The sequence below is a fragment of the Rattus rattus genome, chromosome 16, assembly GCF_011064425.1.
Source record: "Rattus rattus isolate New Zealand chromosome 16, Rrattus_CSIRO_v1, whole genome shotgun sequence".
In the NCBI taxonomy this organism is placed as follows: domain Eukaryota; kingdom Metazoa; phylum Chordata; class Mammalia; order Rodentia; family Muridae; genus Rattus; species Rattus rattus.
Window position 1 is genome coordinate 40,347,793 of NC_046169.1, and position 17,174 is coordinate 40,364,966.

The 17,174-nt window shown below is 53.9% G+C and overlaps 1 protein-coding gene across 1 annotated transcript; it reads left to right on the plus strand.

Annotated features, from left to right (window-relative positions):
• The first annotated feature begins 13,813 nt into the window (after positions 1-13,813).
• Positions 13,814-17,103, plus strand: Cmklr1 (chemerin chemokine-like receptor 1). Its single transcript, XM_032886737.1, has 2 exons — positions 13,814-13,899; positions 15,737-17,103. The coding sequence occupies exon 2, from the start codon at positions 15,739-15,741 to the stop codon at positions 16,855-16,857; it is 1,119 nt and encodes a 372-aa protein (XP_032742628.1). The 5' UTR covers positions 13,814-13,899; positions 15,737-15,738; the 3' UTR covers positions 16,858-17,103.
• Positions 17,104-17,174: the final 71 nt, after the last annotated feature.

Below are 17,174 nucleotides of genomic sequence, written 5' to 3' on the forward strand. Positions count from 1 at the left end.
GCCAGCAAGGACCCCTAGGATGTGCTTTGACCCGACTGCTCAGGCAGCTGGCAAGGACTGAGTGGGGAGTGGACCGTGGACCCTAAAGCACTGAGCTCCCAAGGAGCCTGGTTGGAAATGTGTGGCAGCTGACCCAAGGGTGACACCCCGTTGCTATCACAGCTACACAATGGCAGGACAGGGACAGCCTGGTGACAAAGGTGAAGAGCCCGGGGCCCAGAGATGTGAGGCAATCTGTTCCCTGTCACACAGTCCACCCGAAAGGGCTGTGGCTGGAGTGCTTCAGATTCCTGAAAAACTAGGGAGGAGCCAACTACAGGGTGGGAGCACCCACTCTGCCCACTCAGCCATGGCTGACGGGTCCCAGAAAGGCCAGCTTGCTTGAGTCTCAGTGTTTCAACTGTGAGTAAGGGGCGAGGAGCTAGTGGTGTCTCCAGAGAGCCACGCCACAGAGGCTGGCTGCTCCGCTGAGCTACTGCCTGGCTGTATTCCTTAACCAAGCAGTATGTCTGAAAGGGGAAACTGAGTCACAGGTTCATGATGGATCACCTGGCCAGCCTCCCCTTGTCCCCACGGAGGGCAGACTAGCAGCTGCCTCCCAGCACCATGGCCATCTGTGTGCTGAGCTTTTACAGTGTGCTCTCACTAGTGTTTCCTGCCGTCCCTGTGACAACCTCAAAGGGATGGGGACATGGATCCCATTTACAGAGTCAGCTCGGAAAACAGGTTAGCCACCTCTGTTAGTCCACACGAAAGCTACAGCGAGCCTTTGGCCTGCCTGGTCTGGCTGGCTCCCCCTTCCAGAGTCCTGTCCCTTTCTACAGCTAGGAGTGCCCGGTCTAGCCGGTCGGAGCCCAGTGTGGCACTTGGCAAATTCATCTTGAGGGCCACGGACCTAAAGACATGATAGCTTCAGGGGATTCCCCAAGGATCCCTTTCCCTGCACACCCCCATTTCTTGCAAAAAAAAATTTCTTGCACACACACACACACACACACACACACACACACACACACATATTATTTATCTCGAAAGCGATTAACTCAAGGGCTCAGAGAGGCAAAGTAACTTGCCTAGGATCATACAGCAGAGAGTGAAAGCACGCTGCCTTTTTTAGGAGCCATACCAGTAAGCTGGGGATAGACATTTGGCCCAAATGTAGAATCAAGTTGGACAAGAGCCTATGAAATCATTGAGACTCCAAGGAGTCAGGCATATTTGTGGGTTTTTACTTTATTTTATTTTATTTTGAGCCAGTGTCTTGCTAGGCAGCCTACAGTCTACCACACCCAGCTAAGTTATTTCTAAGGACATTTACTAAGTGAGGCCAAGGATGGAAATCCTAAGCACCAACTACATCTGGAAAGTGGCCGAAGGCATGGCCACCTTCTGGCAGCCTGGGCTACCTGCTTACAGTGACTCTAGTGTCCCAGCGCATAGTAGGGCATACAATAAAATGGACCTAGAAGGGGTCACTGTTATTCGTATTGAATCTTGGTGTCCTGGGCGCCAGAGGGTGTCCCAAGGGTCTCATACATATCCCATGGGAGCTAAGGAGGAGCCCAGCCTGGAGGCTCACCCTCCTGTCTCCTGAGGGTGGGTGTGGAAGCCGCCTCTGTTAGCTGCCCTCTCCAGCCCATCCCCGGTGGGGCACGCGCGGGTTTGTCTCTCTTGTTGAAGGCCCAGATTTAGTGAACTAGGGGCTACAGAAGCACCTTTCCAGGGGCACCAAGACCCGCCCCCCATCCCACCCCCCAGCTTCTAAGCTCAGATTAGCTCGCTGTAGGCTGGATTCTGGGGTGGGAGGCCAATGCCATGTGAGCAGCCCCCATGTGTGCCGTGTGCTTCCCAGTAACACTGTGGGAGAGAGCATGAGAAGGCTTTTATTTAGATAGGGAGCAGGGCGGGGCGGGGGTGGGTCTCACTAGTTCATCCTTGGCTAGTCTAGAGCTCGCTATATAGCCCAGGTTGGCCTTAAACATCTGCCTCTGCCTCTTACAGCTGTGCACCCTCCCTCCCCCCATGCCTAGCAGGGAAACCTCTTGAGGATTACTTCTGGGACACCCTGAGGGTACATCAGGACGGCAGTGGACCAAAGACACAGCACTCTGAGAAAGGCTACTGGGCTCCTAGAATGGACCATGGATACTATAGTAGGAGCAGCAGGCCGTGGTATGGGTGTTTGGGAACTCTCTATTTGTGTCCCCACCAGACACACGAGGTGTCCTGGGGTCTGCTGCCCTCAGGGTGCGTGGGCTTTTTACTTTTGCTGATCCTCAGAGTCCTGGGCTCAGACAAGTACCCTCCAAGCACAGAGCACATGGGGCCAGTCTTCTGGTGACTCAGAGGGAGCTAGGCGTGGGGGCGTGGGACCAGGGAGGAAACTCTCTCCCCGACTGACTGAGAGCTAATTCTGTCTGGGGCCGGGAGCCAGGCCTGCAGCTGGAACATCTGTGTGGTTTCCAGACACCTGGGGTCCCGTGACCACAGCCCCTACGTGATTCTAGAGCCATCCATGAGAGCCGGGTGGCTACCCCCCAAATCCTCCCTGTCTGGAGTTATTCTCTGGAGCCTGGGAAAGCAATGCTGGGTGAGCCTGTGCCAATCATGTGACTTCTCTGAACCTGTGTGTGCAAATCTGTGACACAGGGACAAGGTATCCCACAAAAGCATAATGTGTGTGAGCTCCCGAACCCTAAACTCTGGGGTACATTGAGCACAGGTTGGCCCAATTCTCTCTGTTCTTTGATTTACAGGGGGCCACTCACCCTCCCTGGACCTCAGTTTCTAGCCCAGGACACCCTCTGAGCGACTTCTCAGTTTCTAAAAAGCCCTTTCTTTGGAGGCAGAGAGACCCACAGAAGTGGCTGAGCCATCACCCAGCTGGACTGTCAGCTGGAGTGGTGGGAGAAGGGGACAGGAGCCAGATCAAACAAACAGGCCATTTGGAGATGGAGAAGGGTTTTAAGTTCCCTCCTGGCTCCTACCCTCACAGCCACGCCCACTGCCCTGATAAGGCCCTCCTGGTTGTTCTGAGGCTGCTGGCCGGCATCTACTGTGGAGAAAAGAGTGAGAGAGTGAGAGAGAGAGAGAGAGAGAGAGAGAGAGAGAGAGAGAGAGAGAGAGAGAGAGAGAGAGAAGCAGCTGCCGGGAGGCCCAGGTGCTTGCAAAGGTGAGAGATGTAGGTGAAGGGCCATGACTAGGACAGGGAGGGGGATTGCAGAGAAAGAGACAAAAAGAAGCAGAGAGAGAGAGAGAGAGAGAGGGAGGTCCAGAAGCCAGCAGGAGGAACAGGCAAGGAATAGGATCCCATGTGGCCCAGGGGTACAGAAGGGACAGAAGCAGAGTTGAAGACAGACAGACATCTGCTGGTCAGATGTCTCCTGCACCATCCTCTGCCCATGGGGGTGGGGAGCACATGCCAGTGAGAGACGGGCGGCAGAGGCGGACTCCTGTCTTCACAGGCAGCACAGGCTTATTCTGCCTCTCACCAGGTAAGATGTGGGCGACCTTGGGCAGGCTTCTGGCCCCAGCCTCAGGTGTCTCTCCAGCAAGGTGGGGACCATTCCATGGGTTGAGGATGGAAAAGGCATGTCCCATCCTCCTGCGGCTAGGACTATGCCAGGGTCTGCACCAGTTTCAGAGAGCTGCCTCCCCCCCACCCCCGCGCCCGCCCGCACATCTTTGAAAGATGGGGGACAAAAGAGCCCACTCAAAGGGTGTGTCTGTAATGAGTGATCAGAGGCGTCCCTCACACAGCCAGCCACTCACTAGAGGCAGAGTGGCTGGAGGGAACTTCAGGACAGTGAACAGCATTATCCTGTAGGGTTCTAGGAGGTTCCTCCAAGGCAAAAGACATGGGTCTTGGTGTGTCTTGGGGAGGCGCTGGGGGGAAAGCACCTGCCGACCACCTGTCCGTTTTCTCCCAAAGCCCATCGGCCAGCTTGATGTCACCTTTCTTGGCTGAGCTTGCTGTGTGAGCCTGGGCACGTGACTTAGTTTCTCTGCACCTCAGTCGCCTCTTTGTAACAGTATGTGGGACGGTGGCCAGAATGTAGCAAGAATGCGGCACATGTTAGTTTAATGAGGAAGAAGGTGATGACACTTGCCTTGGGGCTTTGTTCTCTGTGGCTGGTAAAACCAGATGTGGGATGTGGGCAGAAGGCTGCGCTTGGTCCTGCAAGTGTCGGCTTGCTGAGGACCTTCTGATGTGGGGACACTGACCAGCGACCTCCCGCTAAAACTGCCTCTGTTTCTTCCCTCGAGTCACCTCAGCCTGGCAGAGAAGGCTATTGGGTGTGGCCCTGAGGGGGGCTTGGCTTTCGCTTTGCTAGCGTAGCTTGGTTGTGGAGCCAGTGACCTGGGTGTCATGTCGCCCAGGTGTAAACCAAAGGCAGGGGTTTAGGGTTGTTTGTTTGTGCTTATGAGGTTTTCGTTTGTTTTGATTTTGTTTGTTTTCGTTTTCCCTCAAGAAAGAGATGAGGAAGACAACATCCATGCCTTCTCATCCGTACCAATTGCCTGCAGGCTCCGCTCTGGTCTTAGGGGCTTTCTTCAGGGCTCTGGGTCTGGCTCCCTTAGAGTGCTCCTCCCTGAGTGCCCCTATCCAACTGCTTCCCTCTGAGTGCTCCCCTGAGTGCTCCTCCCTAAGTGGTCTTCCCCGAGTGCTCCTACTCAAGTGCTTCCCTCTGAGTGCTTCTCCCAGAGGCAGCCTCTTCTAAGTGCTCCCCTGAGTGCTCCTCCCTAAGTGGTCTTCCCAGAGTGCTCCTACTTAAGTGCTCCCCTGAGTGCTCCTCCCTAAGTGGTCTTCCCAGAGTGCTCCTACTAAAGTGCTCCCCTGAGTGCTCCTTCCTAAGTGGTCTTCCCCGAGTGCTCCTACTCAAGTGCTTCCCTCTGAGTGCTTCTCCCAGAGGCAGCCTCTTCCAAGTGCTCCCCTGAGTGCTCCTCTCCAGTACTCTTCCCTGACTGTTCCTCCCCATGTTCCTCCCACGAAGCTGGTCCATTGTGGGTCTGTAGGTCACAGGATCCCTGCTGTGTACTGCTTCTTTGCATGAGTTTTCTAACGCCCCCTGCTCTGTGGGGCTCTGTGCACAACAGCTCCTGACAGTGACTCAGTGTCCTAGGGTGGGGACCTGGCTCCTCTTAATCCCCTCCTCCCCACGATGAGCATTCAGGAGCTCCAGCACCCAGCCTTTGGCAGAGGCACCTATGTCCCACTGGTGTCCTCAGAACCTTGACTGTTTTTAAGTGCTAGTTTCCCCGTAGGCTCTTTCTTACTCCCAGCACCTAGGACCTGGGGCTCTGTGGGAGGACTAACAGGTAGGGAACACCCAAGATGCTGGCAGGAGGAAAAGCAGGGGGTGGGCATATGCGACCTTCTGGGGTGGGGAGAGCAGCCTGCCTTGTTCCCACAGTGTGGTATGTCACACTCTGGATGTGACCGAGCCCAGGTCACTCTTTGAATGATGCCACACCTGGCCTCCTGGCTCCCAGCCCTTCTGCCCCACTCCCCTGCCCAACTTTCCCAGACCGCTTGGCAGCCACCCCTGCGCATAGAAATCCCCCTCACCCACTCAAGCGTTTGCTCAAGAGGAAGACATGCTTCCCGTGGCCCAAGTGGACTCTGTGCCAGGCCGTGGAGGGCTGCCTGGGTGTTATCCCAGGAGCTTCCACTGGTCACCTCAGCTCCTAGACTCCCGAGGCCTTTCCAGCTCCAGAGAGCTCTCCGCAGCATGTGCCCGTGTGTCCTTCATCTTGCTCATTGGCTTGCGTGTGTACGGTTTAGGAATGTCACCTGTGGGGTTGGATATTTAGCTCAGTGGTAGAGCACTTGCCTAGCAATCACAAGTCCCTGGGTTTGGTCCCCAGCTCCAGAAAAAAAAAAAAGAAAAAAAAAAAAGGGAATGTCACCTGTTCCCATCCGGTGGCTGCTTTCCTATGGGGTTGTGGTCTCCATTTGGATTGTCCCAGGGTCCCTTGGCCGTTCTAGATAGCTGTTCCTCTTTGGTTCTTCTGATTATGCGTGGGGGGCGAGTGTCATAGTCACTTCCCATCACTCAGTATTTCCCATCGCTAGAAACAACTTTTTTTTTTTTTTAATCTTTTTTTTTTTTTTTTTCGGAGCTGGGGACCGAACCCAGGGCCTTGCCCTTGCTAGGCAAGCGCTCTACCACTGAGCTAAATCCCCAACCCCCCGCTAGAAACAACTTAAAAAGGGTCTACTTCAGCTCACAGTTTAGGGGGATGTAGCCCTTGTCGACAGGGAAGGCACAGCATTTGGGGCTTCCCTGGAGGCTGTGGAGGCTTCAGGCAGAACCTGGGCCCACGGAGCCTCCCAGCTCTCAACATTCGACCCTGGCAAGGATCCAAATTAAAAAAAAATGAGACGCAGGTGGCCACAGGAGCCTCTCTGGAGCCTTGGCCCCGCATCGTTAAAGTGGCGGTGGACAACCTCATTCACTGCAGAGCTCTATGGGGACAAACACGGACACATGCACGTAGAAAGCCGGTTCTGATGCCGCGCAAGAGGAAGGGGTAAATTTACTGAGTACCTACTGTGTGCTGGGCCAGAGCAGGGCTAATGGGGAAGGAGCCGACGTTAGGCAGTGGATCTAAGTCTGCGGTGGCCTTGGTTGAGCAGCGATGGGGTACAGTTTCTCCATCAGAGCTGTGCGCAATGCACTATGGGAGAAATGGGAAGGCTTCATGGGATGACCTTGGGCTGTGAGGCTGTAACTGTCTTAAACAGACATAAAAAGCGGTCAGAAAGCGATGTCTGGATTTGTTTGCTCTGAGAACACAGGGCTGTGACGTAGAACCCACCGCTCTGAGGTCACCACACGGAGAGGACACTCCCATGCCCCCACGCGGATGGATGCTTGATCGCACTAGGAAGGCAGAATAGATCAGAAGGAATACTGGTTTGTGTCCAGTGTTCTCTGATTGACCTGAGGGGGCAAAGCAGAAGCAGACCCCATTTTCCTCAGAGAACAGGCTGTCCGTGCATTTTTGTAAGGCAGCAGCAGTCTTTTGCTTCTACAGGACAATAGGCCCCGCCCCTGGAGCCGTCTGCTGTGGGAAGTCCTACCGTTTATCTCCTAAGGGTGAGAACAATAGGAAATTGTTTCTTGGAAACTCTGAAGGACAGAAGCCAGGGTCCACGGGGTCAGATGCAATCCACCTGGGGGAGGGGGTGTCTCCTCCCCCTTCTCCCCCTCCTCCTCCTCCAGCGGCTCCAGGTGGCCATGTGACCTCACCTTCTATTGTCAAGTTTTTCTGTCACTTCTCTCTGTCTCTGTCTGTCTTTATCTCATCCCTGTTTTTCCCTTCCCCTCTTTCCCTCTCTCCCTCTCTTTCCACCTTCCTCTGTGTCCCTCTTCCTATCTCTCTCCTTCTCTCCCTTTCCCTCCCCCTTCCCCTTCTTCTCTCTCCCCCTCCTTGCCCCTCCCCCTTCTCTCTCCCCCTCTCCCCCTCTCCCCCTCTCTCCCTCTCTCCCTCTGTCTTCTCTTATTTCTCTCTCATCCTCTCCCTCTCTTTCTCTCCCCTCCCCCGCCCTCCCCCTCCCCCTTTCTGACAAGCTCTGCCTTGCAGCTTTGGCTTCTCTGGCCATGAGGATCACAGGTCCAGGCCGCCTACCTTCTCTTTTCCTGTCACCTCACTTAGAACCCATTTGCAGGACAGTCTCACCTTAGTTACTGTGCTAAGACCACGCCCCCACCCCACATACATACAAACAATTAGCTCCAATTCACAGGCACCAGTAGACCAACTTTTCTGAGAGATCCAGCATCATTGCAGCCACTGTTGGGGAAGACTGGAACCAGCTCTTCAGGGATGCCTTTGAGAGGAAATGTTGCTTTGTATCATGGTGGCTGTTGCCAGTACTGGATTTGGTTCAAAAGGATGTTCCATACCCAACTTCTCACCAGCCCCAGCCCCCCCCTGTTCCTCCCCCAACCTCTCACCCCGTCCCAACAGGAGGCCTCTGGCTGGAGCCTTGGCCTCTATTAAGCTTACTGGGACCAGGATGAACTAGAGGGGTGGGGGCTTGGTCAGATGCATGCAGGGTATCTGGGGCCTCAGAGAGGTCTAGGGACTGCTGCTCCTTCCTGCTGTAGCAGCTGTTTGGACTTAGCAGGTCCAGGTCCTGATTCATTCCAGCAGGAGTACGTGATGCCCTCTTTCTATTTCCTGAGTGTACCACTGAGGTTCGTTCTCTCTCTCTCTCTCTCTCTCTCTCTCTCTCTCTCTCTCTCTCTCTCTCTCTCTCTTCCTTGTGTCTTTGTCTTCCCCTGTCCCAGGGAGAGGACAGTCTAAGGTTCTGTGGAGCAGACAGGCCACTGTAGGCTCCTTTGTCAGGTGGGTGGGAGCCTGGAGACCCTGGCAGCCTTGGGCAGGCAGGACAATTCTCCTGTCCCTGGGCTTGGAGGCGAACTGAGGACAGGGAGGCTGGCTGATGTGCTGGCTTCATCTGGGACCCCATGTGTGTCCCTGACCTCAGCCAGATGGTTCTGGAAACTAAGGAGGGTGAGCTCCTTGGCTAAGAGGGACAGGGCTTCTAAAAGTGGGACAAGAGGAAGTGTCTTAGTCACTGTTCTCTAACTGCAAAGAGACACCATGACCATGGCAACTCTTATTAAAGAAAACATTTAACTGGATGCTCCCTCACACTTACAGAGGGTCAGTCCATTATCATCACGGCAGGGTGCACGGCTGACAGTCAGGCACTGGAATAGTAGTTGAGAGACACTTACTGATCCGAGGGCAGAGAGACTCTGGGCTTGATATGGGCTCTGGAGACCCCAAAGCCCACCACCACAGCGGCACACTCCCTCCAACAAGGCCCCGCCTCTTAATCCTTTCAAGTAGTGCCACTCCCTGGTGACTAAGCTTTCAAATATATGAGCCCACGGGGGCCTGTCCTTACTGAAACCACCAAGAGGAGGAGGATGTCCTGTTAAAGGGGAGGGTTCCCCGGGGCACCAGGAAGGGTGTGGGCAGACTCAAAATAACGAATTCTGTGTTCTACAACCAAGGGTGGAGGTTGGAGTGATCTGGGCATGAAAGCAGTCACTGGCTGAGCACGATGAGAGCTCCCTCACCTCCACAGTGGAGCAGCAGCGGTGTTGCCCCTGAGGGTGGTAGAGCCTGGCAGCTGACAAGGATGATAGGGCTTAGTCCAGCGTCTGGGTGACTGTGTACAGGTTAGGGCTAGATATACAAGGACCCACCATGGCATGCTGCAGAACCACGGAGTTAAGGGAGTCACTGCCGGCATCCACAAACATGACCCCGTGCCTCCCTGTGGCCACACGAAGATGGGGAGAAGTGATTCATTGAGATCACAGATTATGGAGATGGAGGAAGCAACAGTTCTTCAAGGGGAGCCATGTTACTTCTTACCACAGGTTCCTCAAGGGCGTCTCTCCGTGGGCGCCTTGTAGTGTGCACAGATCACACAGCTTTGCAGGGACGGTTCTCACAGATCGCAGCTTACAGGGACCTTAAAGGAATGATAAAGGAACCCCTGGGAAGGGGTTGGGGATTTAGCTCAGTGGTAGAGCGCTTGCCTAGGAAGCGCAAGGCCCTGGGTTTGGTCCCCAGCTCCGGGGGGGAAAAAAAGAAGAACCAAAAAAAAAAAAAAAAAAAAAGGAACCCCTGGGAAGGAGACTTAGGGAGGGCACATTTGTGGGGTCAGGACAGGGGAGGGCTGAGCTCTCAGGATGCAAGGTTAAAGCTTGGAGACTTGGAAAGCTGGGGCTAAGGACTGCCAATTCTTCAGAGGAATGGGGGTGTATGAGCGTTTCCTTTTTAGTCCTGGGGGTTCAGACCCCACTCACACTTCCTAGCTGTGTGGCTGCAGGCAAGAGGCCTCACCTCTCTGAACCCATTTCCTCATTCACCACTTGGGGCTATCTGAGCATGTCTAGCATGGGGCCAGCGCTCTGGCCTGGGTTAGCTACATATGTAGACATAGGATACATATAGGGTCCCATGTCTTTATTCCATAAGCATTGTAGTGGTAGTGGTGGGGTGTGGGAGACATTCCTGTGAGGGGCAGGCCTATTATATCTCTTTGGAGTTGACAGAAGCCAGGCATTCATTGTGATCTCAACCACACAGTGTCCTGGGCAGCAGGAGGGAGGTGCTTGTCATGACTGAAAGAACCTGGGAGTCAGGAGCGGCCAGCCCTGCATGCGCCCACAGCCTAGCCCTGAACCCAAGCAGGACACAGATGGATTGGATCACGCCATTCCTCAGGCCTCCCTGGCTGGCCTTTCCCCATCTGCCTTGACAAAGGCCACTGCAGGGGTTGGGAAAGTCAATAACAGCACGGTGTGCCTGACCAGTTCCCAGCATAGCCAGCCCTCCCTCCTCTTTGATGGATTTTTCTATCCCCTGGATCTGACCAGCCATAGATGAAGAGAATTTCGGGAAGCTGGTTGCGATGGCAGATGCCCATAATCCCAGCACTTCTACACACTTCTACATTTTAGAAATGGATGCTAGGACTTCGGTACTTAGGCGTGTGGGAGATGAGATGGCCCCTACTTCACATTGGATGTCAGCCCCTGCGACCTCTCACAGTACAGACCCTGGCACCCTTCACATCCCCTTATAGATAAGACAACTGAGTTCACTCCCTCCAAGGCCCCTGGGTATCCATGCTACTCAGGCTGTGAGGGGACAGAGAGAGGCCTCCCCGCTCCTCCCTGTAGGCTGGGGGCAGGGAGGCAAAGGCTACACCATCAGAGGAATCTATTCTGCTGGCCCTGGCTCAGCCTCTGACCCCAGCTACTCCCAGCCCAGCCTACAAACCAGACATGACATCATCTGGGTCATCTTCCTATGGCCAGCAGGGAGCGTCTCTGAATCCCCTGTGCCACAATGGGGGGGCCGATGGGTTGAGCTCCCCCCACGCCCCTCCATCAGCTTTCACATCCTGGTTCCTGCTTGGCCTTTACCAACTCAGAGGTCCTTTGTCTCAGAAAACTGGATGCCAGCCCTTCTTACTTCTTGGGATATCAGGGGCTCACCCTGGCCCACCACTACCTCTCTGTCTATGTGTATGAGTCCACCATGGGGAGAGACCCTTAGGAAATTGTTTTCCATCCTCCATGCCTGGGACTGTGGAGACACACACACACACACACACACACACACAGCTGACCTGAAGTTCTGTGGCACGGCAATTAAACTCTGGGCTCTGCTGGCTTCAGATAACTTTTTCACCCACCTGTGAGCTTGGTCAGGGCTTTCTGCTCCCCAAGCCACATGGTAACCCTTCCAGGGTTAAAGGGGGAGGACACCAAGAAGCTGGGGAGATGCTTACTCAGTATAGGGTTTGCTCTACCTTCATAAGGACTACGTTCAATCCCCAGAACAACAGCAACAAAGAGATAAGAGATTGAAGAAGATGTGTCCTCCACAAGAGTGCTTACACACATGCTTACACACACACATGACACATGCTTACACACATGCTTATATGCATGCTTACATATACATGCTTACACACATGCACACATGCTTACACATATGCTTACACACATGCACACATGCTTATACGCATACTTACATGTACATGCTTACACACATATGCACACACTTACACACATGCTTACACATACTTGCTTACGCGTTCATGCTTACACACATATGCACACACTTACACACATGCTTACACATACTTGCTTACACATACATGCTTACACACAAATGCATACATTTGCACAATGCACACATGCTTACATACATGCATACACACATAGACAACACTCATACACATGCTTATACACATGGATACATGCTCACACACATGCTTACACATATGGACACACGCTCACACACATGCATACACAGGCTTATGGACAAGCTTACACACATACCCACACACACATGCACACACACACACACTTGCTTATGGACATGCTCACACACATGTACACATGTATGTACACACATGCTCATACAGGTATACACACATGCTTGCACACTCACACATGCTTACAGACACACACTCTTACATACATGGACACACTCACATATATGCATACACACATGCTCACACATACATGCACACCCATCCATGCACACATATGAACACACACACAGTGGGGCTGTTGGGCTCAGCCCAGTCCCTGAACACATAAGACTTGAAAGTGGTACCTCATATTGCCATAGACAGTAAGCCTTCCCCAACATTAAGGCCTCTCTCTTTCCCTCCCTCTTTCCTTCCTTCCTTCTCTCTCACCCTCTCCGCACTCCCCCACCCCCAGCACTAGGGATGTGCATCCGTCGGTGCTCCTTGAGCACCCATCCACTGCACTGCATCCCTGCTCTGTCTGCCCGTTCTACCCTCTTCATCCCTTGGATACCCTTGGAATAGGCTCCCAGTCTGCAAAGAGCGTGTGCAAGCTCACATCTGTGCCCCTTGATCTCAGAGCCCCAGGGAAAAGTGGCTCTCACTTAACAAAAACTCAGGCCCAAAGAAGGCTTGCTAAGCCCCAGTTTTCACACTTTTTGGAGGCAGTGAGTCTTACTTTGTAGCCTCAGAGGGACAGCCCTGAGCACCAGGTGGCTGGTAACAAGGGAGGCGTTGGTTGGCAGTCCCACTGGGGATAAAGCTAAGGGTTTCACTCCTAAGTATTGATGGCTCCCTGTGTGCATTCGTGCCAAGCCAAGCGTCCCGTATCCTGATGTCCACTGCTCTCTAACACACCGACACATTCTGGGATCTGAACGGGCCTGTTTTATCAGCGGGGAACCTGAACCTCCGAGAGCAGTCATGCGCCCCAGAAGTGCACAGCTTAGAGGGAACAAATTCGAACCCTGCACTCAAAAACCGCCTCAGGCACCTCCAAGTTCACAAACTCTCAAGACGTGGTGTGGAAACCCAGCAGGGTCGCTCACTCGGCCAATTCAGGACCAGCTTGGCAGTCTGCAAACGCTTGGGGGCTGTGTGGGTCACTGTCCCCACACAAGGTCACGGGTACAGGGAGGTCTGTATCTAACTCGTGGTGGCGAGCAGACCCGAAGAAGGCTTTCTAAGGCTAGATTTTCACACTCCGTGGGAGGCAGCCTTACTCTGTCGCCCAGGCTTGCGTCAAACGCTCATGATCCCCTTGCCTCAGCCTCCCCAAGTACCAGGATTATAAACATGAGCCATTTTGTTCTCCACGTTTCTATTTTCTTCAACTATTTTTATTATCGATGTATCTATCTATTTATCGTTTAATCATTGTTTGTTTGGCACACGTGTGGAAGCACAGACGTGCCCATGTTCATGTATGGAGGTCAGAGGACAATTCCAAAGACCCACTTCCCTTCCACTGTGTGGGTGGGTCCCCAGGAACGAACTCCGGTTGCCAGCCTTGGCAGCAAGTGTCTTTACCCACTGAGCCGAACTACCAGCCCAGTTTCCATATGCAGCAATGCCTTCTGGGAAGAGGCCCTGGGAATGGCATGGAGGGGCGTGTCGTAGGAGCCTGGCAGATGCTGGAGCAACCGTTCCACCACCTATCCTCCCACTGCCTGGTGGGCTAGTGTTTTCTGGGCCCCGCCGTGTTGGCGAGTGTCCACCGAGTCACCCACAATCTGCGCAGCACCTGTGTCGCACCCCCAGTCTTTAGCCCTGTATGCCGGTGTTGAGGAGGTGCAGCAGTGGATCTGGGTAGAGCCAGTTGGTCCCAGGTTCAAAGCCCCGCTTCCCAGCAGGGAAACCTTGGCTGAGTGGCTCTCACTCCTCTGAGTTCTGTTTCCTCCTTGTCGGGCTCTGAATCTACCCACTGCCTTGTGTTCCCTCCCCGCAGGTATTTCTAGCCGTGCACAGTGACCTATCGGCCAAGGACCTACCCTCGAGTTCTATTCTGCAACAGTGAACAGTGAAGGTCTCCAAAGGTAGGGGCTCATGTCTCCAAAGAGGACTAGTGCCCATCAGCAGGGTGGGATCAGGAGAGGATGCTAGGCTGGCGGTCCCCGGGGCTTTGGACATGTGAGTGGGACCACGGTCCCTTCTCCACTCTGAGTAGAGCTGGTGTGATAGTTTATACCCTAGGGGATGCTGAATGACTATTTGCCTCACACAGAGTATCTGGGAAGGAAGGCTTAAGAGGCAGATGAAACTTGGGACCCCGTCTTTTCCTGCAGTTGGGGCAGAGGGTGACATCATTTTCCTCATTTAGCTTCATATCAGTCACCTGTTCTATTGCTTTAACAGAACACCATGACCAAGGCAACTTGTAAAAGGAAGTGTTTTTTTTTTTTAAAGGTTTATTTATTTTATGCATATAAGTAACTGTAGCTGTCTTCAGACCCACCAGAAGAGGGCATCAGATCTCATTACAGATGGTTGCGAGCCACCACATGGTTGCTGGGAATTGAACTCAGGACTCTGGAAGATCAGTCAGTGCTCTTAACCACTGAGCCATCTCTCCAGCCCAAAAGGAAGCGTTTAATTGGGCTCACTGTTCAGGAGGTTAGGGTCTATAGGGCAGAGCAAAGGCACAGTTCAGCGGGTAGCAGAATGGTGGCTGAGTATTCATATCTCACAAGCAGGAGGCAGAGACAGCACCTGACCCCAGGGCCATGCCTCCTCCAGTGAAGCCACACCTCCTAATCCTTCCCAAACGGTTCCACCAAATGGGGACCCAGTCTTCAAACATACGAGCCCGTGGGGGTCGTTCTCACTCAAACCACCACAAGTGTCCTAACCCGTTCCACCTCTACAGCTTCAGTTGGGTCTCCATCTGGCCTCATATCCCTACCTGGACCTGCGGGGTCCAGCTGTTACTGTCTCTAGATGCTAACCATTATAACAGCGCCTGCCTTGCAAGATGGCAACAGGTGTTTGTAAAAGAAACAAAGAAGGATTCCAGTACCTAGGAGGCAGAGAAAGATGGATCTCTGAGTTCAAGACCAGCCCGGTCTATATAGTGAGTTCCAGGTCAACCAGGGCTTCATAGTGAGACCCTGTCTCAGAAGGATTGGGAGAGGAAGAGAAGGAGGAACAGGAAGAGAAGGAGGAGCAGGAAGAGAAGGAGCAGGAACGGGATGAGCAACAGGAGGAGGAGCAGGAAAAGGAAGAGGAGTGGGAGGAGGGAGAGGAGGAGCAGGAACAGGAGGAGGAGGAAGAAGAGAAAGCAGCAGCAGCAGCAGTAGGAGGAGGAGGAAGAGGAAGAAGAAGAGGAGGAAGAGGAGGAGGAGAAGGAGGAGGAGGAAGAGGAGGAAGAAGAGGAAGAGGAGGAAAAAGAGGAAGAGGAGGAAGAGGAGGAGGAGAAGGAGGAGGAGGAAAAGGAAGAGAAAGCAGCAGCAGCAGGAGGAGGAGAAGAAGGAGGAGGAGGAAGAGGAGGAAGAAGAAGAAGAGGAGGGGGAAGAGGAGGGAGAGGAGGAGGGAGAGGAGGAGGGAGAGGAAGAGGAGGAGGAGTGGGGCTGTGGAGATAGGTAGATGAACTAATAAACTTCATGATCAGTGAGAGACCCTGTCTTCTCTGACGTAGCCCTCTGCCCTCCACATGCACTTGCCTATGTGAACATATGTACATGCACACACACACACACACACACACACACACACAGGCATGCGAATGCAAAATAAAAAGAAATTGCAAAGGGGGAGGTGGTTGACGTCACAACCCTGGCCTTGCTCAGACGAGGAGGAAGTCTCGGTGGTGCCAGGCAATGCCTCAGCACTTGCCCACGGAGGCCTTTAGCCCATGAACCCTGTCCTCCCTTGCAGAGATGGAGTACGAGGGTTACAACGACTCCAGCATCTACGACGAGGAGTATTCTGACGGCTCAGACTACATCGTGGACTTGGAGGAGGCGGGTCCACTGGAGGCCAAGGTGGCCGAGGTCTTCCTGGTGGTAATCTACAGCTTGGTGTGCTTCCTCGGGATCCTAGGCAATGGCCTGGTGATTGTCATTGCCACCTTCAAGATGAAGAAGACGGTGAACACCGTGTGGTTCGTCAACCTGGCCGTGGCTGACTTCCTGTTCAACATCTTCTTGCCCATCCATATCACCTATGCCGCTATGGACTACCACTGGGTGTTTGGGAAAGCCATGTGCAAGATTAGTAGCTTTTTGCTAAGCCACAACATGTACACCAGCGTCTTCCTGCTCACTGTCATCAGCTTCGACCGCTGCATCTCCGTGCTCCTCCCCGTCTGGTCCCAGAACCACCGCAGCGTGCGTCTGGCCTACATGACCTGCGTGGTCGTCTGGGTCCTGGCTTTCTTCCTGAGTTCCCCGTCCCTCGTCTTCCGGGACACGGTCAGCACCAGCCACGGGAAGATAACCTGCTTCAACAACTTCAGCCTGGCCGCGCCCGAGCCTTTCTCTCATTCCACCCACCCGCGAACAGACCCGGTAGGGTACAGCAGACATGTGGCGGTCACCGTCACCCGCTTCCTCTGCGGCTTCCTGATCCCCGTCTTCGTCATCACGGCCTGTTACCTCACCATCGTCTTCAAGTTGCAGCGCAACCGCCTGGCCAAGACCAAGAAGCCCTTCAAGATCATCATCACCATCATCATCACCTTCTTCCTCTGCTGGTGCCCCTACCACACGCTCTACCTGCTGGAGCTCCACCACACGGCTGTGCCGGCCTCTGTCTTCAGCCTGGGACTGCCCCTGGCCACGGCCGTCGCCATCGCCAACAGCTGTATGAACCCCATCCTGTACGTCTTCATGGGCCACGACTTCAAAAAATTCAAGGTGGCCCTTTTCTCCCGCCTGGTGAACGCCCTGAGCGAGGACACAGGACCCTCCTCCTACCCCAGTCACAGGAGCTTCACCAAGATGTCCTCGTTGATTGAGAAGGCTTCAGTGAATGAGAAAGAGACCAGCACCATCTGAGCCTTCCCTGGGACTGTCCCCAATGGGCTCCACAGCCCAGGGACTTGTCTCCTGAGGTAGGAGACACACCTGGAGCCTTTGGGTATGCCCCAGCGCCCGCTACGTCTTGCAGGAGGCGGCCCATTTTTTTGGGTGGGGTTCCCAAGTGAGGACACTCTTCCAGCAAAATGGCAGACAAGCAACCTGGGCCCCTGCCGCAGGAGTATGGGACCAACTTCCACCAGCTCAGAAAAGGGAGGGTCTGTGAAATCAAGGCCTGAGCTGTGACCCACATACAGGCACACGATTTCACTGTGGACGCCCCAAACATGCTGCAC